We start from the raw sequence: 22756 nt of genomic DNA, 5'->3' as shown, positions 1-22756 counted from the left end.
GCCTAGAAGTAACTCAAATGGCCTGGAGTAACTGCTAATTGGCAGCAGGACCCAATAAGGAAAATGTACTGTCTGCACAACGCCAGTCTAAGCCAGTGATGGAGACAGCTGACTAGTATGGAACCTGCAGCTGCCTGATGGGCCGCACTAATTCTACTACTTTTTATTTAGGAGGCAAGGAATAAATCTGCCCTCTCGCTAGGAAGCTTCACGCTCAGCCCTTAGGGCTGCATGTAGGGGCGGTGGGTGTCAGGGACTGGAAGAACAGCAGGAACCCTTCGCTACTTGATGCAAAACAAGCAAGGCAACAACAGTTTTGCTGCTCTTCACCTGCTCATCATTGGCCCATGTAAGAAAAGGCAGGCCGGCACCTGGTGCCCTTGCAGCTCCCACTCAAGAGCATCCACAGCCCCAGCTCCTCCAAAGGCCATGCCGGATAAAATGGTCTCCTTCAGGGGGGAGCCGCCCCCCCCCCTGCTGTGAAGTGAAACAAGCTGAATAGCAACTCTTCAGGATTTTCAGCTTATGGCACTTTCTCCCCTCTCACCCCAGGAAGGAGAGAGCATTTTCTCAACCAGCTCTTTATTAACCACTTTAGTGCCAAGGCATTGATACAGACCTCCTTGCAGGACACCCTCCCTGAGCCAGCCCTGCTTTTCATATATATGCAAAAACTGCGCAATCATGTTACCCCTGAAGCCACCCCACAGCCAGCCAGCCAGCCAGCCTTCTGTAAGGCAAACAGTGCTGGGGAGAGCATCCCTACCAGTCCCAGAGCAGCCCCCCCAGGGAACAAGGCCTGAGCAGCACAACAGCTCTGGGAGTGTTGGGTGTGCTCTCGTGGGGCAAGCATAGCTGAAACTGTGCAACTTGGATGCCTCCAGTGTGTGTGTGTGTGTGTGTGTGTGTGTGTGTGTGTACTCATGCACACGTATATTAAGGAGCAGATGAGTGAAAAGCCTTTCTCTGGCACTGGAGCTGGAAGTGCATTGCCAAAGTGGGCAGTACTGAAGGAGATGAGCCCACGACCTGGTTTGGCACAAGGCAGCTTCCTGGGTCTGGAAACTCTGGTCTGCTCAACTCAGCTACACCAGGAGCTGCCTCAGTCAACCGGGAGCTCTCCAGATGTTTTGGACTACAACTCCCATCCTGCAAGGGAAAGGCAAGGCAAGGCAAGGGAAAGAAGGCAGGCCAGAAGGGAAGGGGAGAGAGATCTATACCCATCTGTATAAAAATTGCACAAACACTGGAAGTGGGGGGGGGGCGCTTTTTATACTCAAGGGGCTAACAAGCAAGCCCACCTCACAGTGTGCAACTATCACCCAACCCTCCAACTTGCCTCAGCGCACACGCGTCAAGTTGGCTTAGTTTCGCCTTTAGTTCCCCCGAGCGCCCTTACCCCGGCGCGCCAGAGAGGCGCGGGCCACCCCGGCCGGGAGGCTGCCCCGAAGGAGCGGCCAGGGCGCGAGGGGGCGGCGGCGGGGGCGGGGGCGGGGGCCCCCGGGGCGCCCCGGAGAGCGCGCTCGCCTCCCGGCAGGGGCTGCCCCCAGGCACGTCGGGGCGCCCGCTGCCCCCCTCCACAGCCCCGCGCGGGAGCCCCCTCCAGCCGAGACGTGGCGCTGGGCGCGGCAAGAACTCGCCGCCTGCCGGACGACCCCCTCCTCGCCCAGCGTCCGAATCCGCCCCCGCTTCGTCGCCCCCGTCCCTCCAGCTTCGCCCGGCGCTCACCCCGGCTAGAAGGGGCCCGCGAGGATCCCGCTCGCCGCCGCCTCCTCGGCGCCAGCGCCTGAAGCTCCGCGGCGCCTCGGGCTCCATGGCGGCCCCGCTTCGGCTCACCGCCGCGGCTGCGACGCCCCCTCGGCCCGCCGGCCGCCCCGCTCCCGCCCCGCCGGCGGCGGCGGCATCGGCGCCATCTTCGGGCTGTGCGCTGCTCCGCCCCGCCGGGGGGGGGCCGGGGGCGGCCGCGCCCCTCCTCCGCTCCCTCCAACTGCAGGCGAATAGTTGCAGAAAGTCCGGGGCAGGACAGGGACCGACGCGCGCACGTCGGAAGGGATCGCTTACACTCGCCCCCCTTCCCCAGGTAGGGCAGGCACGGTATACACAGTGGGAGTTCTTCACAATTAACCAGGTCACGCTAGTCTTAGAAAGCTTTTTATTTACCAAAATATTCATGTACTACAATTTAAAAGAACTTCATAAACTTATAAAATTTTCTTTTTTAAAAAACAGCCCTTAAGAAGCCATCTTCACTTTTTGCACCTTGGAGGGACCAGCCTGCTCCTGCGAGTGGCGCCGTTTCCTCCTGCTGGTGGGTGGCTGAAAAAGAAAGCAGGAGGATTAACCTGTGGAACCACCTGCTGCAAGGCCATGGAAGGGTGCAGCAGTGCTCCAAACACTCCGTGGTGCCTAAGAAAGCCCCTTGTATGATTGGAGAAAACATGGTTTGCTGTCCACGAGGCAAACCAGCAACCACGGATTGAAGTGGGTTTGCAAACCATGGATTGCTGCCAACTGTGGCTGGGCATGGGGCCTGAACTGGCACAACCCATCATTATAGGCACCACTCTGCCTCCAGAAGCGACTGCATTATCTGGAAGAGGAGGATCAAATGAAACAGAGAGAGAAAGCAGACCAGCCGCTCTGAAAGAGACACCGCCTATCAAATATTCCAAAATACTTGGAGGACTTTTAGCCTCAGTGAGAAGTCCATTCCCCACCCCCCTGGGAAAAGTTGCTTCAGTTTATTCCATCTCATATCTGGTCACCATTTTATGTTGCTGCCATATAGATTTGGCTGGTTTTAGCATAGGGTTGTAGGACTCTGTTCTACTTCTTTAAATGCCAATTGTATTTGTGCCTTCATGGGTAGTCAATGCACTCCTGTAATACAAAGCCATTATACTGCACTATTTTTGTTTGGGGCTACCACCCCCCTCACTCTTCCCCCCACAAAGCCCTCCAGTAGTCTATCTACGGCTTCACCTGTCAAAACCCCTACCCAAAGCCTCAGGTGACCCAAGGGCTCTGGCTCCTTACACCATGCAGCAGCGCCCCCAAATGCCTCTGCTTGCTTGAGCACAAGCCAGTGCTGAATTAAGTTATTTTCCCATTTTAAAAAAAGGAAAATCCCCCCAAATGTTTTCTAAAATCAATTCACAAGTTCTTCAAGCAACCCATCATGAGAAATAGATACCAAAGTTGAGGCCTCTGATGCAGGCACCGGCTCCGGAGTTTGAGTGATTAACCGTTGAAAAGTGTGCTTCATATTTTCATCCTGTGGAGAATATGTATTTGCACACATATTTAAAATGAAATCATAGGGTGGCATAATTCTAGCAGTTGATTAACAGTGTGAAGCAGCCAAGAACGAGGCTGGGCCACAAGGCAGGCAATGGGAGGCAAGAATGGGGATGGAGGGGACGCAAGGAGCAGACTCCAGCCTCAGGCAGGCAGCATATTCTGAGGTACCTATTGGAGGGCATCAAATTGTCAGTTTATTAGTAAATTCCTTCCCCACTACAGTGGGAGGAGTTATTTGGATTTTCTGCCTCAGACACTTTTTGGGTAGCAGACGGACCCCCAGAACTGGAGGGTCCACTATATTTCAGAGAGAGGGAAATCTATCTGCAGGATTCAGCAAGCAGAAATGCAAACAAGGTGGAATGCAGTCTTTGGCCTTGGCCAAAGGTACAAGCCCCTGCCCCTAAGGGGGCCATACACCCAACTCCCCTTCTCCATTCATATTGCCAAGGCATTATCTTCACTGCCATGGTGTCCCTGTGAAGACTCCACACACTGGCCATTTGCTGTCTTTCGTTGACATACAAAACGCTAACAACTTGTCCCTCCATCAGCAGGTAAAGAGCATTTCGCTCCAACAGGCTTTTGGGAACTGACTGCTTTTAGTGAAAGGGCTGGTGCCATGCTGGTTTTATTATAATTATTTGTATGTTTTAAATAGATTTCATTTATGTTTATTCTTTTAATTCTATTAATGTTTAAGTGCTTTTTTAATTATTGACTTTTCTAGGTTTGTAGCAATTATTGCTTTTATCTGTAAGCTGCCTGGGGTCCTGTCAGGGGAAAAGGTGGGGTAGAAATATATTTTTTAAAAAACAACTTGGAACCTGTATTTGTCCAATACAGACCATTCCATACACTAAAACTGTTGGAGGAGGTCATCCTGGCTGTCACAGCCTGTTCAGGTCTTATCATGCCACAATTTGAAGAAGGGACTTTTCAGTTGTGGCACCCAGCAAATGGAACCACCTCCACTTCAGAATAAGGGCTTTCAATGCTTGTTAAAGACCTGCCTGATATATGGCTGGTCTACTGTGGATTGTGATGCATTTTGTTATGAGGGGCCGCTGAGAAACATCTTCAACAAAACAAATGAACAAAATCATCCTGTCCTGTTCTACCTAGATAGGACAGCTCAGGTGAGCATATACCTGAAGCCAGGGATGTTCTAAAGCCTCTTCTATTTTAAGACGCTTCCGTGGATCCACCACTAGCAACTTCTGCACGAGGTCAAAGGCTGAAACAACAAAGCAAAATGTGCTGTAGTTCAGCAATAACAGAATGAAACCCTCATGGCCCCTCTAGTCCAGCCTGCCACACCTGCTTCTCTGCTTGGAGAAAACATGTGTGGCCCCCACCTGTTCTGGCTCCCTCCCTGTCCTCCTCCTTTGCAAAGGAACAGCTGATACATAAACATTGTAGTTAGTACTCAATGTTTAAGTACCTTACCTATATTCAGAAGAGGCTCCTGCTGTCACAATTTCTAGTGTGGGTTCAGGCCAAAGAAACTGTACATTACTCAAACATAAGCTTCATTTAATTCCAAGGGGATTGCTCTGTGATAAGTATGTACAGGAACAAAGCCTGAATCGGTTAGTCTTACAGGGGCCAAAAAGGACTGTTAACAAGGGACCCCATAAATTTCCAAACCCATGGGGAAATATTGTTCCGCTCCTACAGCTTACTCACTTCTACATCTTTTTGGAATGCAGAATACCATGGAGGGATATTAAGTGCACTAGGACCCAGAAGACCAGGGTTAAAATGATGCCAGGGTTAAAATGAGCCCTTGCCACAACCCCAAGCAAGAAAGGAAGGAAGTCTGACTGCGGTAGCATCTGCCATTAACATCACCAGTCATGGCACAGTGGCTGAGGAGATGCAGATGCACTTAGTGCCAAGCCATAAGCCAGTTACCTTGTAAGATGCTATTCAGAACACACCTGTGTGGTTTTGCTGCCCTTGCTTCCTAAGTGGGAGAGGAAAAAGGTACCTCACCTCTTTCACATGTTTGAGGGCCAGGAGGATGCTGTAAGTCTCCTTGGCTCCCTATTGGAAGCCACAGGTAGCCTTCAAGAGACAAGAAGTTCCTTTCAGCGCCATTGTTTAGCCAGGCTTCCCTTTGATGCAAGGAAGAAGACCCCAGCAGTTCAGTTTGTGTCATTTGTTTGAGTCCCAGCCAACATGCCTTGCACTAACAGAATTGTAGAATTGGAAGGGATCCCGAAGGATATCCCTCCCAACCCCATGCAATGCAGGAATCCTGCCCACAGCTGTCCCTGGATGGGCTGGAACTACCAACCTTCTGCTTGAGTCACAATGACGCTTAAGTCTTTTAGACAGCTCTCTCATTTAAACAATGCTGGTGCCTCTATGGTCAACAGACACATCTCTGTCCTGAGAAGCAGGGTCACACCAATGCCTTACCCTCCTCTGACACATGCTGCCATATTTCTGCACAGTAGTAGTATTCTCCCTGGGCGATCTGCTCCCTCAGAGACAGACGAGCATTTTTATCAGAGAAGGGTGGATATCCGGAGAGGCTAATTAAGACAAACAAGAAGAAAAACATGGCAGCCCTGCAGCCAAAAACCCACGAGAGGCAGAGGGACAATGTCTGAAGTGGGAATTGGAGGCTCAACTCCACGGCAACAACAGCGCTTGGAAATGCAACCCTCACTCAGCCTTACAGGATTGTTACAAGGTTAACAGGCAACTAAAGCTTGAGCCTACATGTGCAGAAGTCAAACTACCGTATTTTTTGCTCTATAAGACTCACTTTTTCCCTACTAAAAAGTAAAGGGAAATGTGTGTGCGTCTTATGGAGCGAATGAAGGCTGCGCAGCTATCCCAGAAGCCAGAACAGCAAGAGGGATTGCTGCTTTCACTGCGCAGCGATCCCTCTTGCTGTTCTGGCTTCTGAGATTCAGAATATTTTTTTTCTTGTTTTCCTCCTCCAAAAACTAGGTGCGTCTTGTGGTCTGGTGCGTCTTATAGAGCGAAAAATACAGTAACTTTAATGAACTCACATCCAAGTAAGTCTTGCACAGAATTCAGCCTTAGTTCTCCATGGAAGGGCAAGAGACAAAAATTAAAAATAAAAAGTATTCAAGTCAATGTGTTCAAAATTTCACCCACAAACAGGTACACTTTATGGGAGGACACAAACCTTTGTCAGCCTTCCTGGGCTTCTTACCAAATAAAGAGAATGACTCCCAGACTCCAGCAGTCCACTGAGCGCCCATAACCTCCTGTCTCAGCAAAATTTTGAACTTCGGGAGCAAGATAGTCAGGTGTACCGCATAATGTTTTCATAAGGGATGTTTCTCCAAGAATTTTGGATTGACCAAAATCTGTTATCTTGTACAACAAGAAAAATAACAAGAATAGATAGATCAAAACTTCAGAAGTCATTTAACCTGCTTCTTGCAATGAAGGTCTGCATGTCTCCCAAGCCACCCTTGCCTAGGTATGTAAAAAAACTGCTAGACAATAGTTTCGTCTCCACAGCAAAACCTTGGAAGGCAAGGTTTTGCAGAGGGAGAGACAAAGAGGACCTGGGAGACCAAGCAGAGTCACAAGGTCTTTTACAAACACACCCTGCACTCATGGCCTCTGTCTTAAATATTTCATTCCATGATAACTGAGTGGCATGCACTGGAATGCCATCGACATCAGAGACCTGGGTCAAAGCATCTCGCAGAGCAACTTTGTTTAAAGCACATGATGTGGGTTGAGGAGGGGAGGGTTGAATTCTTAGACAACTCCTGCTCACCTTTATAAGGCAATTTGCCTCAGGAGATGACAACAGCACATTCTCCAGTTTCAGGTCCCGGTGAATAATGCCTTTTTCATGAAGATACTTTGCACAGCGCCAAAAAGAGAAAGAATATTATGCAATTAACAGATTGTTGTGGCTCACACACCTTTGCAAGTAGCATCTCCGCTCCTTTTAGAGTACCATGTCCTGCCTTCCATGCCTAGTTAGCCCCCTCACAGGCACAGGCACCAGAACTTTGTAAACAAAAACAACCGACAACTTAGTGTGTGTGTGTGTGTGTGTGTGTGTGTGTGTGTGTGTGTGTATGGTGTGTGTGTGATCTATATTGCCCAGAGTGTAGCAGAACAATTCAACATAACAGGTCCACATTGCAAGTTCAATGCTTAGAGCTGATCTTGAAGAAAATAAATCTTGAACTCCCAATCTTGAATAGAAAAATCTGAAGAGGATTCCACAGTGGAAACAACATCATGAGAGCAACATCATGGGAAGGGTGTTTCCAGGACTAAGGTGAAACTATGAGGCTCCCTTGTTATTTTTGCTATTGGATGCCGCATGTTGTTTATGTAATCTTGTTATATTTATAGTACAGTGGTACCTCGTCGTGAGTCCGGGATCCGCTTGACGAAAGGGACGCTCGACAAAGCGCCGCTCTGCGCACATGCGTGGAGTGGTTTTATGCTTCTGCGCGTGCAGCAAACCCAAAAGTAGCCCGTTCCGGCACTTCCAGGTTTGTCACAGACATTCCATGAAATGGATGCTAAACGGGGCGGACTCAAAACGAGGTATCACTGTATTGAAATGTGGGGGCTTTGTACATTATTATAATTACTATTGTTTTGCTATGCTACTGTTTTTGCTAGGCTGTCTTGCTAACCTTTTAGTGTTCTTTAAGAATGTCAACAAGCTTATAGACATGATCCAGCCGGCAAAGTGTACTTGGAATTTCACAAAGCTTTTCACAAAGGACCTCGTCCAAGACTCTGGTTGCTTTTAAACACCTGCTTTAACTGTCTCTTATTGATAATTGTATTTTTAAGTGCGTAAAGGTTTTATTATAATCAAGCAGTATATAAATTTTGTTAAATAATAATATAAAAAAACTTTTGAGAAAGCTTAGCAGTCGTGGAATAAAACAAAAGGCTCTCTTTCATGGAGAATAAGGTGAGCAATGGCTTCTAGCACTGAAGGCCATGTTCCACCTCCACAGTCCAAGGCAGGCAGGAAGTGTGGGCTCTTGTGCTGGGGTCATGCTTGGCTTCCCACAGGCATCTGGTTGACTTCTGTGAGAACAGGATGCTGGACTAGATGGTCCACCAGCCTGATCCAGCAAACTGCTCTTATCTTTTCTGTCACTGAGCTGTGGCACTTCCTCAGGGTGCAGAGATGTAATGTCTTTCTGTGAATTCTCCAAGTGATGAAGAGAGGTACACTTCAGTTTAGAGACATTGCATGGTCTATGCAGTAAATGTTTCCATGTGCTACATCAGGGGCAGCTAACCTGTAGACTTCCAGGTTGGACTCCCACTTCCCATCATCCCTAGCCAGCCAATAGTCAGGGATGAGGGGAACTGCAATCCAGCAAGGTTAGTTAACCATATTTTGAAGCAGCTACACAACAGCCTTTGCTCATCAGAAGGTTTAACAAAAGAGGCTGTTGCATCCATGTGGTGCAACAAACAAAGCAGACTCCAGATTGTACCAGTGAATACATTAACAGTCATCAAGCCAAGCTCATCCTACATTACCGGGAGACAACCAGTTTTGCAGAGTTAAGGGGTACCTGCACAGCCAAAAGCATTTGATAAAAATAAAGTTTGCACGTTGCTTCACTCAGTCTTGCTGGGCGCAGAACCTTGTCAAATAGCTCTCCACCTTCCATCCTGAAAGACAGAGCAGAGTAAACCCATGTTTGAAGGCAAAATAAAAATGGAAACGGTGTTCATGATGGAAAGTAGCAACTATTTTTCATCACTGGATACAAAATTCTTCAGTGTAGCATGCAAAGATCTAGAATTAGTTTTCCAAGACTAGCCAAACACTAGCAAGGAAGCCAAGGGGAGAGTCAGTCTTTGTATGCTGAAATCTCTATGACCAAGGATATCTTCCAAAATGACAAGAAAAATTCTGAAGCAGCCTGGAGCCTAAGAGGCTTGTTTGTGATCAAGAACCTCCTTCATCAAGTGAGCACGGTTGACTCTGAGATGAGAACCTCTACACACAGGGATTATTTTGAGCACTAAACATGGAACAGTCTGAACAACAGCTGAACGAGGAGGAAGAGGGCTGGTTCCAATACAAATCCAGCCCCTGAGAAAGGCTGCCTAGATTGTCCATTCATTCCATCTCCTTAGCTTCTCTTTCCAGCAGTCATCACCTGAGTTTTCTTCTTCTTTAATTATATTTTCTTCTTCTTTAATTATAGCCACACTGAACTGCTCATTTTAGACACTGCCACTCACAGACCTGAGGCACAAAACCGCTCCCTCCGCCCCAAAGAGCACAAAGAAGAATAACTTACAATTCCAAAACAATGTAAAAGTCTTCTCCTTCAAAGAAGTCTATTATCTTGATAAGGCAAGGCTGTAGCAAGGAAGGAAAGGAAAACATCCAAACATTTGCTAGGAAAAAGCCGCTCTCGGAGAAAGCAACACCCTCCAAAAGCAGCTCTTTTTTCCTGAAGCCAAAGAACAGCACAGAACTCTCAGTTCAAAGGAAAATGCTTACAAACGTGAAGACAAAGGGCAAGAATGACATCTCCACCATAGGACCTAAATATACCGCCACACTCCACTGAGTAAAAAAATAAGTGGGAACTGCAATAATCTGTTGCAGCATGGTATGTTGCTGTTCACCGTTCCAGCCTGCGTTGCCCTTTCCCAAGGTACTTCAAATTAAATTACTTTTCCTCCCTGCCTTTCAACAGTCAGTCAGCCAACACCATTCCCTGGCCTCAATTCCTCCCACGTTTAAGCGATTTCCCCCCTAAGATCTTTGTTGTGCTTCTGAAACCTTTAGGTTCCTCTGAGGCTGAGCCCCACAATACTCTGCCTGTTGGGCACAGTGGATTCCATTTTGCAGACATCAGAATCTGCCCCGAGAGAATGGGCTTGCTAGTAGCATATGAGATAAATTAGAACCACTGTCAGGTCTTTAGTAGGGCTGGACAATATATCAATATATCATCCAAAACCAGTTCAAGTCCGTATCATATCAGTTTCATAATTTTTGACCTGGCAATATATTGCTAATCATGAGTGTGTGTGTGTGCCATGCAAAAATCACAATGTGGAAGCAACCATGAAGCCAGCCAATGCCTCTACATAGCTCCATCCTTATTTCAGACATTATGATATATCAGTATATCACAATGTTTAGCTGGTGATACCAGCTCCATGCTTATTTCAGACACTGTAACATATCAAGATATCACGATGCTAACTGGCGATATATTGTGAAGTTGAAAACCAGATATCACCCAGCCCTAGCCTTTAGTGAGAAGAGGGGAGGTAAAAATAATTTTTAAAGCTGCCTGGTTTAAGGGCCCACTTACATGGTCAATCTTCTTCAGAATCTCCACTTCCGTTTCCACATTAAAAGGCTTGTCCTGCTTTTAGACAATGGAACATCAAAGCGTAAAGGTCACTTGCACAGCTTTAGTATGAGCCCATCTGCTTAGCTTGAGGGTGCTTGACGGTGCAAGAGGACAGCGAAACAGAAGGAAGCTCACACACTGACAGAACATCAAGCCTCCTGCCCTCAGTAAAAGTGCTGAAGACAGCCTGCATTGCTGCAGCAAAAAAAAAGCAGGAAAGCCAAACATAAGGCTCAGCTGGCAGAAGAGTCCTTGAAATTTCACAGAGTTGTAGAACCACCTGATTTGTATCAGGGAGATTGTTTTGAGAGATAGAAAAGGAAACTAGGCCAGCCTTCCTCAACCTGGTGCCTTCTAGATGTTTTGGGTAAAGATGTCCATCAGCTGAAGGCAACACAGCCCTGCTGGCAGAGGCTGATGGGAATTGTAGTCTAAAACATCCACCCTGGGGGAGGCTGAACCAGTCAATGCTTTTCTTGAAACAAAAGCTCACATAGGCACAATCAGGTAACTTTACAAATTCCACTAGGGCCACAAACCTCAGCACATGCCACAAAAGTTCCACTGATTCTTCCATGCTATGTTTAGGACTGAGGTGTGAGTCATTTAAGATTGTGAGTTATCCACAATTTGTTTAGCACAAATAAATTTGCATATATCATCTTAATCAGCAGCAGTCAAAGCAAACAATGTTTAATCATCTACAGAGCACAGGTGACAACCTAAGGTACTTTACAAATAATATTTCCCTCCATCAAAAATTCCCTGCCCAGAGGACAAAAACAAAGAGATACTTACATTCTCCGGCAAAACATCTGCCATAAACCTCCGTTTATTTATTATTTTTATGGCCACTTTCTTACAGGTGTCCCTTTCAAAGGCCAGCTTCACCTCTCCACAGGCACCACTAGCAGAAAAAGGAGGCTACTTCAAGGTTAGGGTTCTAACATTTAGATGGTGAAACTGTGAAAGAAATGCCTGCAGTGCCCCAGATTTAAACAGAGCTTCAGAGGACAGTCCTCTCCTCTCTCATCCCCTGATGTGGGAGCAAAGGACTGAGGAGGCTGATTCACCTCCACTGAGGGCTACCATTGAAACCTCATGATGCCCACTCCCCCACCCCCGGCCCACAGGTGCAACTCTCAGTGGTCTTCCCTAAAGACAGCATTGCAGAAAACTTGTAAGATAGGCAGGCAGAAAGACTCTAACTTACGTGCCCAACGTTTTTGATATGATATATTTGTCTGTGAGCTCCTTGGGATACTCCAGCTGATGATCACTTTCCATGAGGTCAGAGAATACAAATACTGGAAAGCGAGAGGAAGGAGAGGAGATCCCAGTCCAATAACTACTATTGCAAGGAAAACATACAACTCTCTTCCTGATCTCCAGTGCTCAGTGTTGTGGCCAAACATAATGGAAGAGATCAGAAGAACAATGTGTTTGTATATGTAACAATGCTAATAATGCTGACAGAATGAGATCCCTTTCCAAATTGCTTTGCTACACGCCAGGAAAGTCTGCCTTCACTGTGGAAGATGGAGGGCAATATGGGAACCCCATAAGCAAGACATGAGCGCAACAACTCTCTTTGGGTCATGATCTCCAGCAGATATTATTATATTTGAGCTAGTACAACCATCATGACTAAAAGCCATTGACAGCCCTGTCCTCAATGCTTTTGCTTATTCCCCTTTTAAAACCAGCCAAGCTAATCAACTGCTCCTTTGTATTGGAAGATATACGATGTGGCTGATTAGAGATATACCAGATTATACATTTTCTGAATCAGCCAAATATAAGATTCAAGCATTACACGACTTAAATAGTTTTGAGCAACTACTCAACTCAACCAACCCACTGGGAAAGGGAATCTCTCCCAACTATAGAAAATCCTCAGACATAATTTGACTCACCTTTTTCTTCTTCTATGTGATAAGTGTACGCGGCGTTGCACTCTCAGTTGTCTCCCAGTTATCCCCTCCCCTATGTATTCTCATTTTATTTTTCTACTTGTATTTTTACATTCATCATTCTTACTGCATTTTGTATGTGCTTATGTCAATAACCATTCTGTATGAAAATGACAATACAGTAATAACAATAAAGTTTCTTATTGAATAAAAATTAAAATAAAATAAAATCTACACACAATTGGCTACTCTTCCTCTCACTTCATTAAGACTAAAATGGGGGAAAGATTTTGAAGAAGAATTAGAGGAACAAATTTGGAATAAACTACCATGTGGATCTATCTCAATTAGAACTCAATAACATGCTTTTAAGATAGCACATTGATGCTACATACAGCTAGATTATACAGAATTAATTATAACACATCCAACTTTTGCTGGTGGGAATGCAACTTACCTGGCTATCTAGTGCACATGTGGTGGTTCTGCCCAAAAAAAATTCCCTTGGGGAAAGTTTTTCAAACAATTAATCAAACAATGGGACAATCACTACAATAAGACCCCAAATTGGCCTTCCTATCTTATTTTACCCCTCAGTTTAAGAACATAACCAATAAAGACCTCATCCTCAATTTATTAACTGCAGCTAGATTAGTGATCACAAAAATATGGGAAAACTGCAAATGCAAATCTTTTTGAAGCCTGGATTTTGCAAATATGTGACATTGTGCTTTAATTATGTCACAAAAGGAATATCAATAGGCAGGGACTGGACTTATGGAGAGACACTTTCATTGGATTGCCTTTATTAAAAGGTCTAAAACTACAACCATCAGACACTGTTTTTATTTCCTTTCTGTACTACTACTAAACTGCTTTCTTTGTATGGGTTTTTTTCTTACTTGAAATTAAAAATCAGTTAGAAAAACAACAACCATCCAAGCTAGTGTCCATCCCTACATGTTGGGCTAACGAATTTCGTTGTCTACCTGTGCACTACCACACAACAGCTCCAAGTGCGTCACTCTGAACAGCAGCCACTGGAGAACAGGAGTGGAGGGAGATTATCACCCAGAGAGAGTGAGGCGTTTCTTCTGATACAGACTGCCTCTTACATTGCACTCAGGGTTAATTTTGACACTATTTCATCAAGCTGTGTCACTATAAATCCATGAAGGTTGAAAACTGGATTACACTCACTACCCAAAATGCCCCTGTAAGCCAGGGAGTTTGCAAGGAATCTTACCTTTGTTGTGGGGCAGGGAGAGCGAGATTTCAGCAACATTTGCCAAGGGAAGCTTCTTGCTCTTCCCAAGGAGCTTTCCATTGATGAAAGTCCCATTGGCACTTTGGTCTTCAATATAGGCTACGTGGCAGCTTCCGGGCCCTGGTTCCTTGGAGGAAGGACAGTGAGCTAGGAGAGTCCACTTGGCAGGGTCTCCCTCACAGCAGAATCACAAGCGAGGAAATAGGAAGGGTTCAAATTCTGCAGAAAGAGCCCCACATAAACCTTGCAAGCCAGAAGGGCACACAACCCAGGCACACCCATTCACTGCCACCAGAAAACTTCCTCAAAGTGGAACTTGTTGCCCAGAGCAGAAAGCAAGAAGGAATCTCTGCAGTACTTACTCTGAAGATGCGGAAGTGCCTTTTGCTGTACTGTTTATAGAGCTCTGTCTCAGTCAGATTCAGCTTAGCAAAACTGTAGTCGCAACTTGGGTCTCTCCCAAACCAGTACTCATTTTTCACGCAGTCTAGGGTGGGGAAAAAGAAGAGCACAAAACCCAAGTAAGGAAGCAGCATGTGGAAAACACACCTGCATCCTCTTGCGGGTCTGAGAAGAGCAAAGGAGGCTCAAGCATAGTAGGCATCTCCCCATCTGAATCAAAAAGTTTGAGAAATTAAAACCTACCAGAGATTTATCTGACATGGGTTTATAAACAAGCTCTCCTTTTACTTTTATTCACCAGAAGGGCAATTGCTTGCTGGCATCAAAGACCAGAACGGTATTAACAGAAGGAAAAGGTGATTCCCAGCAAAACCCCAGTCCCTGATAATGAGGAATTATCCAAAAAGAGACAAAGAAAAAGGCAAAGAGACAAAAAGTATAGTGAACTGCTGAAAATAATGAACAGCAGTTCAAATATAGAGAAAGACCAGAATTGCTGCAGTTTGGCCAAGATGTAGATGAATTCCTGATACCTTTTCCTTCTAACACAAGGAAACACCTTAGCGAGTGGCTGGGCTGGGAGCCCATTCCACTACTTGCCTTATTCCCGAGTGCTCATATAAAAGAAAAGGGTACAAGATCACACCCCAGCCGGACAAGCAATATCCCAGTTGGATCTGGTTCTTCTGGAACTCCAGTGAGTTTTCCCACCTGGTGCATAAGAGCACCCTTCCTAGCAAAGGAACAGGCTCTCTGGCTGGCACGGGTGGATTTCCCTTAGAGCAAACGCACCTCTAGACCAGGCAGAGGCAACTCCCATCATCCCTAGCTAACAGGACCAGTGGTCAGGGAGTTGTAGTCCCAAAACATCTGGAGGGCCGAGTTTGCCTGTGCCTGCTCTTCCCTCCACCCAGGTGTGATTCTGAAGAGGCAAGAGCAGCGTCTTTCCCCTAGCCTGAAGACACACTCTATGCTGTGATTTATTTAGGCAGAGGATCCTTCCTCTGGTCTGCAGCCCCGGGGAGCCGGCGCGAGAGGGCTCGGCTCACGCACCGCAGCTGGGGAAGCCCCTGGCCAGGCTGAAGAGGCGGCCCCAGGGCTGCGGCGGCGAGGGCTCCTGCGGGCCGGGCTCCGGGTCCTCGGGGATGGGCGGCAGGTCCTGCGTGGGGAGCGTGTCCAGGGAGCTGAGGGTGCCGGAGCTGGACGACGACTGGCTGGCGCCCGGGGTGCCGCTGGAGCTGCTGGAGCCTTCCGCCGGCGGGCGAGGAGGCGGCGCCGGCGGCGGCTGGGAGTCGCTTCCGGGCTCCGGGTGGGACATGGCGGCTTCCCGGGCCCAGGGGCAGGCAGCGAGCGCCAGGCAGGGGCGCTTTCCTCCGGCCGAGGCCTTCTCCGCAGCGACTCCCCCCGGCGGCGCACCTGGCGGCTCCCTCCCGCCTTTTCGGCAGCCCCGCCCCCGGAGGCCTACGTCACGAGCCTGAGCCAACCGCGGGCGAGCCGGCGCGCAGGGCCCGCCGGGAGTTGTAGTCCGGGCCGGATGAGGTGGGACGCGCTGAGCAGGAGGCTTCGCTGGGCGGCGGCGCCGCGGCGCCTCCTCGACCCCCGGGCGCCCCCCTGGGCCGCCGCCGCCGCCGCCGCCGCCTGGCCTTCGCCCTCCTCGTCCTCGCCGCCGTCTCCGGCGTCGTGCTGGAGCTGCGGCCTGGCTCTGCCGCCCGCCTCGCCGCCGCCGCGCTTCTTCTGCCCTTCGTGCCGGGCGCTGCAGCCCCCCGAGCCCCGCGCCGACCTCTTCCGCCTCCTGGGATGGTGCGTGGCCTGGAGGGCGGGCGGGCGGGGCGCTGGGCCGGGCGGGGGTCTCTCTCCGCGCCCCCCCCCTCACTCTCTCTCGCTCTCTCGTTCGCCTGCAGCGAGCGCAGCTTCCAGGTGGACGTGGGCCTCGTCCAGCAGCGCTTCCGGAGCCTGCAGCGAGCGCTGCACCCCGACTTCTTCAGCCAGAAACCTCAGGTCAGGCGGGCAGGCCGCCCCTCGCCCACCGGGGGGCCCTCGCAGACGTCCTAGAAAGACACCCCATGGCTATTTAGGGGGGGGGGCGTCCCTCCGCTTCCCTATGCGAGGCCGAGGCCGGGTGCCTCCTTCCCCTCTGCCACCCTCTCTGGTCATGGGAGGGAGCAGATCAGTAAATGGATTAGACCTCTTGTGCAAGCGAGTCAGAGTAAAGTTAAAGGGTAAGGTAAACACAGTTGTTTGGGTTCGCTGTGCTCTTCTCCCAGTGGTGGCTCAGGAGTACTGGCGAGCTGATCTCCCAATGCTCTTTCAACAGGCGGAGCAGAATTTTTCCAAGCAACACTCTTCTCTGGCTAACAAAGCCTACCGGACGCTCCTGAGCCCCCTGAGCCGTGGGCTGTACCTGGTAAGATACCTGCTGTGTTCCACAGGATGACACACTCACACGTGGCCAAAGTGCCTCACACCACCCATGTGAGAAGCAAAGCCCTGCTGGCTCAGGTCAAAGGCCAATCGAAGCAAAGGGGAGAATGCAGACCCCTAGCTAGAGATGAAGCCTCCAGAGGGATTCCATTGAGTCTCCCAGCCTGTGTGTTTGTGTACACAAATGCACATGGGGGGTGCCAAGTGGGGTCTTTGACCCAGGTGAAATAAAGCCTAGTTTGGCCCCTGGACAAGGACAGGCTGGGAGAGAGATGATAAGGACAGTTTAGAAAAGAAGAGGGTGTTGGTTGACAGTAAGCTGCTTCATTAAAGAAAGACTAAGGAGGGATGTGTCCCTACTGCCGCCACTTCTCATTCCGTATCATCTCCCAAAAACCTTTAGCTGCTTTGCATGTTCACCACATATGATAAAATGTACCTTCTGTTTCTTGACAGAAGGTACCTGATTCTGACTTATACATATTTGCTAACTTAGTGCCAGATACCTTCTATAAATCATTTTCACATCTTTCAAAGCATAACATACTGTAAATTTCAAACCAGTTTTCCAGTTTTCCCCAGAGGCTCAATTCTGTATTATGTCCTACATCCCTTGCCCAATGAATCATAGCAGATTTTACCAAGTCATCATTTGTTTCCCATTCTAACAAACTCTTACGCATCCTAGAAATTAATTTTCCTCTATTTTCTACTGGTTCCCTTTCAGATCTGGAACTTTGGTCCATAAATCCACACTGCTTATCTTACTTAAACACTTCGTTCAGTAGGCGGGTAATGTAGCCAGTCCGTCACCTGGTTTCTGATGTCTTCTAGTTTCTTCAATTTTACCTCTTGATCTAAAATGTCCAAAAGGTCTCTGTATGTTGTCCACTGTTGACCCATATTCATTCTTTTCAGTGAGATTGCTTCCATAGGCAAGAGCCATAAGGGTGTTTTCCTTTCTAGCAGATTTTTATGTGTTCTCCATATCCTATATAAATTCTTCCTAATTACATAGAATCATAGAGTTGGAAGAGACCACAAGGGCCATCGAGTCCAACCCCCTGCGAAGCAGGAAACACCATCAGAGCACTCCTGACATATGGTTGTCAAGCCTCTGCTTAAAGACCTCCAAAGAAGGAGACTCCACCACACTCCTTGGCAGCAAATTCCACTGTCGAACAGCTCCTACTGTCAGGAAGTTCTTCCTAATGTTTAGGTGGAATCTTCTTTCTTGTAGTTTGGAACCATTGCTCCGTGTCCGCTTCTCTGGAGCAGCAGAAAACAACCTTTCTCCCTCCTCTATGTGACATCCTTTTATATATTTGAACATGGCTATCATATCACCCCTTAACCTCCTCTTCTCCAGGCTAAACATGCCCAGCTCCCTTAGCCGTTCTTCATAAGGCATCGTTTCCAGGCCTTTGACCATTTTGGTTGCCCTCCTCTGGACACGTTCCAGTTTGTCAGTGTCCTTCTTGAACTGTGGTGCCCAGAACTGGACACAGCACTCCAGGTGAGGTCTGACCAGAGCAGAATACAGTGGCACTATTACTTCCCTTGATCTAGATGCAATACTCCTATTGATGCAGCCCAGAATTGCATTGGCTTTTTTAGCTGCCGCGTCACACTGTTGGCTCATGTCAAGTTTGTGGTCAACCAAGACTCCTACATCCTTTTCACATGTACTGCTCTCAAGCCAGGTGTCACCCATCTTGTATTTGTGCCTCTCATTTTTTTTGCCCAAGTGCAATACTTTACATTTCTCCCTATTAAAATTCATCTTGTTTGTTTTGGCCCAGTTCTCTAATCTGTCAAGGTCATTCAAAAAGTTCTTATAAATTTTAGCTTTACCATACCAAAAGCATGCATGCCAACCAAATTTAATATTGTACCCCTCCAAATTTAACTGAATATTGTTCAACAGTATCCAAGCTTTTAACCAACATAAACAAGCAGTGTCATAATATAAGGTAAGTTTGGCAGCGAGAACCCACCTCTTTCTTTAGCTTCTATCAGAATTTTATACTTTATTCTCAGTTTCTTCCCCTGCTAGACAAATCTAGAAATTTCCCTTTGCCATTCTTTGAAGCAGCCTGTATTATTAATTACTAGAGCAGTTCGAAATAAAAGTAGCACTTAAGCTAAAGCATTCATTTTTATGGATGATTTCTTCACAAGTTGGTATTTTTTCTTGGCTTCCCAGCCTTCTATAAATCACACTCCTGAGGCTCCTCTATTAGTATGACAGACCAGGTCACCACACCCCTCCTGACTGGTTTGGGATTAGTTGTCTCCAGAAGATCTATCCCCTTCTTGCTGAACTGAAACCTAAGTGGAGTGTTCCCTCACATCTCTATTTTTCCTTTCTCAAATTCAGCTTCCCAGTTCTCATTTGTCTGTATACTCCACTGTCTTTAAATCTGACACTCAGTTCAAAGACTCCTTTCTCTGGCTGTAGATCTTTCCCTCAGGGTGGATGTTACACAAACAGCCCAAAGGCTATCCATCTATCCAGCTGAGCGCCAAGAATACCAACTCTCGATTCCTTTTCTTTTTCCCTCCCAAAGTGCTGAACCCACCCTCCTCAGGCTAGCTGTACCTGCAGCCAACCAGAGTGAATCTCCAGCCCAGCAGTGGCATTGCATCTCCATGCTCCTGTCTACCTCGGCTTTCCATAGGAAGTAGCTACTGCCTTTTGCATCAACAGGTGCTGATCAATTCTCATGGTTCACAGGCTGCCTTCAGAGTCAAGTGAGGAAGTTCTTAAAAGCCATTATCTTTTTTAAAAAAATAAAATAATAATATTTATTAAAGTTTGAAAGTTACAGAAAAAAAAGAAAAAGAATTAAACATAACATAACCATACAATACAATACAAAGACAAAAATACTACATATACATAACAAAAATAAAACAAAAACAATTAAAAAAACACATCCAATACTTTCAATGTTATTAACTTTCTTTTACTTGTTTCAGCGACCTCCTCACACCTCCCTTTTTTGTATTCCACTGAAGTTACATGGCTTTAGCAGAAATGTTATAAAGAATTAAGTACAATAGATTGTAAATGGATTAAAGGAAAAAAATAATGTTAGAATTTGTCAAGTTAAATGATAGGACAGAAAATTGAGGAAGATGGAAAGGATTTGCTAAAAGCCATTATCATTCTTTTCTAGCTGGAGTTGAATGGAGTAGAGCTGGAGAAAGGAACAGACACGGAGGCAGACCCTGAGTTTCTCTCAGAAATCATGGAAATTAACGAGAAACTGTCAGATGCAAACAATGATGCTAAAATAGAAGAGATGGAAAACTTTATTGCAGGTAAGATGGAGAATTGTGCCTGAAGAGGTGTCTATGCTGTCTTTCAGTGGGGTGAGGGGTGGGAATCTATCAAGGAGTGAAAGCACAGTAATGAAAACCTCCACAGAACAACATGAAGCAGTATTTAGAATTACAAAGCCACCTCAAAGGTCACCCTGTTGATGAAAAAACACACGACTCCTGTCTCTCTGCTTCAAACCCTAACCAATGAGGTTTTTTTGAATTTAGGCTCCCCTGTGGGTTTTCATTTGCATCTTAACTCTTTCTTCCTTTCCTCAGTTTAAGTGGGCCACTCACAGAAGCTGCTGCTATTACTTCTGGGCAGGCCGCTTGGGCACAACAGATGCTATATCTGTCATTTCCCCACACCCCCTTGATAGGATTGAGAGTTTCTGAGGGTTGGGAGTGTAGATTGGGGAAAGTTCCTGATCTTGACGTTCAATACAGCTGTGTGAGGATGCATTAGCTGATCTTCATTGAAGTGAAAAAACGGATCAGTACATAACTGTGGGCATCATTAATGCAAAGCCTTGTTCTTAACCACTCAGGGTGCAGTCCAGTGCATCTGAACTCTGAAGTCAGTCCCATTCAGTTACATTCTAGTTTGGGTGTCCATGTCTAAATAATTCTAGCCAGCTGTGTTGAAGGAGCACAATAAAGGTAAAGGGACCCCTGACCATTAGGTCCAGTCATGGCCGACTCTGGGGTTGCGGCGCTCATCTCGCTTTATTGGCCGAGGGAGCCGGCGTACAGCTTCCGGGTCATGTGGCCAGCAGGACTAAGCTGCTTCTGGCGAACCAGAGCAGCATACGGAAACGCCGTTTAGCTTCCCGCTGGAGCGGTACCTATTTATCTACTTGCACTTTTTGTGCTTTCGAACTGCTAGGTGGGCAGGAGCAGGGACCAAGCAACGGGAGCTCACCCCGTCATAGGGATTCGAACCGCCAACCTTCTGATCAGCATGTCCTAGGCTCTGTGGTTTAACCCACAGCGCCACCCGCGTCCCTAAGAAGCACAATACCAGTACCCAATTCTATGCAGAAACTACAGCAAGGGGCTTACGGTGTCATTTCTAGAAAGACTAAAAGCTCAGATTTGCAATATCTTTTCCACTGGAGCCCAAGCAATTTCCCCTTTGTCAAGGGCAAGTACAACAAGAAAGAACTGAAGGGGGGGGGGTTGTGCCGTGCTTGACATGGAGTGAGCTCAGTCACAGATCAGATGAATCAGAGAGCACTTTCTCATTTCTAGAGACATTTTGGAAAAATCCCTTTGTGGGTGTGGCTAGACTTTCAATAAGACATCTGCTGCTTCCTGACTCAATAGAGCATTCTTCCAAGCCAACATGGTTCATAGGTGGGCATGATGGGAATTATAATCCAGAACAGTAAGGACAATGGGCCCGGAAGGCTGCTTTAACATTTGCCCTCCTAAGGACAGTATCCATGGTCATGACATCTCATGAACAGGGGTGAAGGCACATGTAGATAACAGCTTTGTCTTAAATGAAATCAATGCCCTCTTCTTTCCCTTCCAGCTAAACAAGAGGAGCTGATTAAGGATGTGAGCAGAGCATTTGAACATGGTAGGAGTATTTCCTTCCTACTTTCTTTGGGGTGTGACCTGCTTGCAAATGACCTCTTGTGCTCCCAGCTGCATGTGGCACGTGCCATCCACATGGCTTACAGGGCTGAGTGCTCATCAAAAGCCATTCTGGATTGTAAGGACTTGCTTAAAGCCTACCTTTCAAGGAAAGCTGAGCTGTTCAGAAATAGAATGCATTTACTGGTTTTATTGAGGCTCATTTCTCTACAGACATTGATCTTAAGGCACACAATGGTTAGTCCTGTTAGGAGATATTAGTACTAAGTTCTGCAGGATGGCCCAGCAGCAGAGCAGCCTACTTTCTTGAAGTCACTTGACTGACATATTGCAAAAACCTGCTGCTCTTTGGGTTCCTGAATGCCAGGAGTGTGCTGATTCTGATGGTGTAGCCATTTCTCAGTGCTGGGAGCAAAGTTCCCACTGGAGTACAAATTTGCTTTTTCTTTGTTTAATTGCAGATGATCTTCAAGAAGCCAAAAAATATCTAGCCAAAATGAAATATTTTGCAAACCTAGAAGAAAAGCTGAAGAAGAAGAAAATCCCTTCCTGACTTCACAGTATTTCCTAGGATGAGTGGTTCCCATCTGAATGTTTGATAGGCAACTCAAAGCAATGAGGCCACGGTGCAGTGCATTCTTTGGCATGACATGGAAGAGAATGGGTATGATACCTGCTCCTCAACCTGTGGAAAACATCTCACTGCTCCATCGTCAAGATGCTCTCCGATAAACACTTGAGTGCAGAGACCCTGCTTTGGATGAGGCCATACTTAGGAACTGCCTAATTTAGCCCAGCTTATGTCTGGGAAATACATGTTATGCGTTGTTTTGAGCTCCCAAGCTTATAAATCAAAATAAATGTGTGGCCTCTGGATACACTTCAGTTTAGAATTTTAAAGAAATGAGGTTAGGCTAGATGGTGACATGCTGTCTTGATTTGGTGAGGGCTGAGTTGGTCTAAGACTGTTCTGTGAGATGCGGCACAGGGAAAGACACAGAGTGATACAAACTAGGTGAGGCTTGTAGAAGTTCTGAGGAAACCAGATCTTCTGGCACTTAAGCAACTTACTGTTTAGCATGTCCAGTTCTGAGTGTTTCTTGCAGGGGGGGACACTCCAACTTGCATGGCTCAAGGGAGCCCCAACA

At 47.0% G+C, this 22756-nt stretch overlaps 3 protein-coding genes across 4 annotated transcripts in view; 1 reads left to right on the top strand and 2 right to left on the bottom strand.

Moving 5' to 3' along the window:
* Positions 1-1913, bottom strand: part of TTC28 (tetratricopeptide repeat domain 28) — a gene marked incomplete at its 5' end in the record, with an annotated part of 140572 nt that extends 138659 nt beyond the window's left edge. Inside the window, 2 exon segments of the mRNA XM_081842589.1 lie at positions 1729-1890; positions 1893-1913. Coding sequence (XP_081698715.1) covers positions 1729-1890; positions 1893-1913 — 183 coding nt within the window.
* A 225-nt stretch (positions 1914-2138) lies between these two features.
* CHEK2 (checkpoint kinase 2) lies at positions 2139-15664 on the bottom strand. Of its 2 annotated transcripts, none has more exons than XM_081842608.1 (14): positions 15312-15664; positions 14219-14343; positions 13836-13983; positions 11890-11983; positions 11475-11583; positions 10635-10688; positions 9603-9664; positions 8865-8964; positions 7076-7162; positions 6497-6660; positions 5728-5843; positions 4452-4537; positions 3194-3274; positions 2139-2316 (listed from the first exon to the last, which is right to left on the bottom strand). In XM_081842608.1, exons 1-14 carry the CDS (start codon positions 15574-15576, stop codon positions 2233-2235), a joined length of 1575 nt encoding a protein of 524 aa, XP_081698734.1. In that variant the 5' UTR covers positions 15577-15664; the 3' UTR covers positions 2139-2232. The 2 variants fall into 2 exon arrangements, with proteins under 2 accessions (XP_081698734.1, XP_081698733.1); XM_081842607.1 differs by having other exon boundaries at positions 10635-10691; positions 15312-15663.
* A 113-nt stretch (positions 15665-15777) lies between these two features.
* HSCB (HscB mitochondrial iron-sulfur cluster cochaperone) lies at positions 15778-22488 on the top strand. Its single transcript, XM_081842620.1, has 6 exons — positions 15778-16058; positions 16160-16256; positions 16573-16662; positions 19862-20006; positions 21544-21591; positions 22070-22488. Exons 1-6 carry the CDS (start codon positions 15793-15795, stop codon positions 22159-22161), a joined length of 738 nt encoding a protein of 245 aa, XP_081698746.1. The 5' UTR covers positions 15778-15792; the 3' UTR covers positions 22162-22488.
* The last annotated feature ends 268 nt before the right edge of the window (positions 22489-22756 follow it).

Source organism: Podarcis erhardii (assembly GCF_964252035.2).
Source record: "Podarcis erhardii genome assembly, chromosome: 15".
Classification (NCBI taxonomy): Eukaryota; Metazoa; Chordata; class Lepidosauria; order Squamata; family Lacertidae; genus Podarcis; species Podarcis erhardii.
Note: the sequence above shows the minus strand (reverse complement) of the source record. Positions and strands in the feature narration are given on the sequence as shown.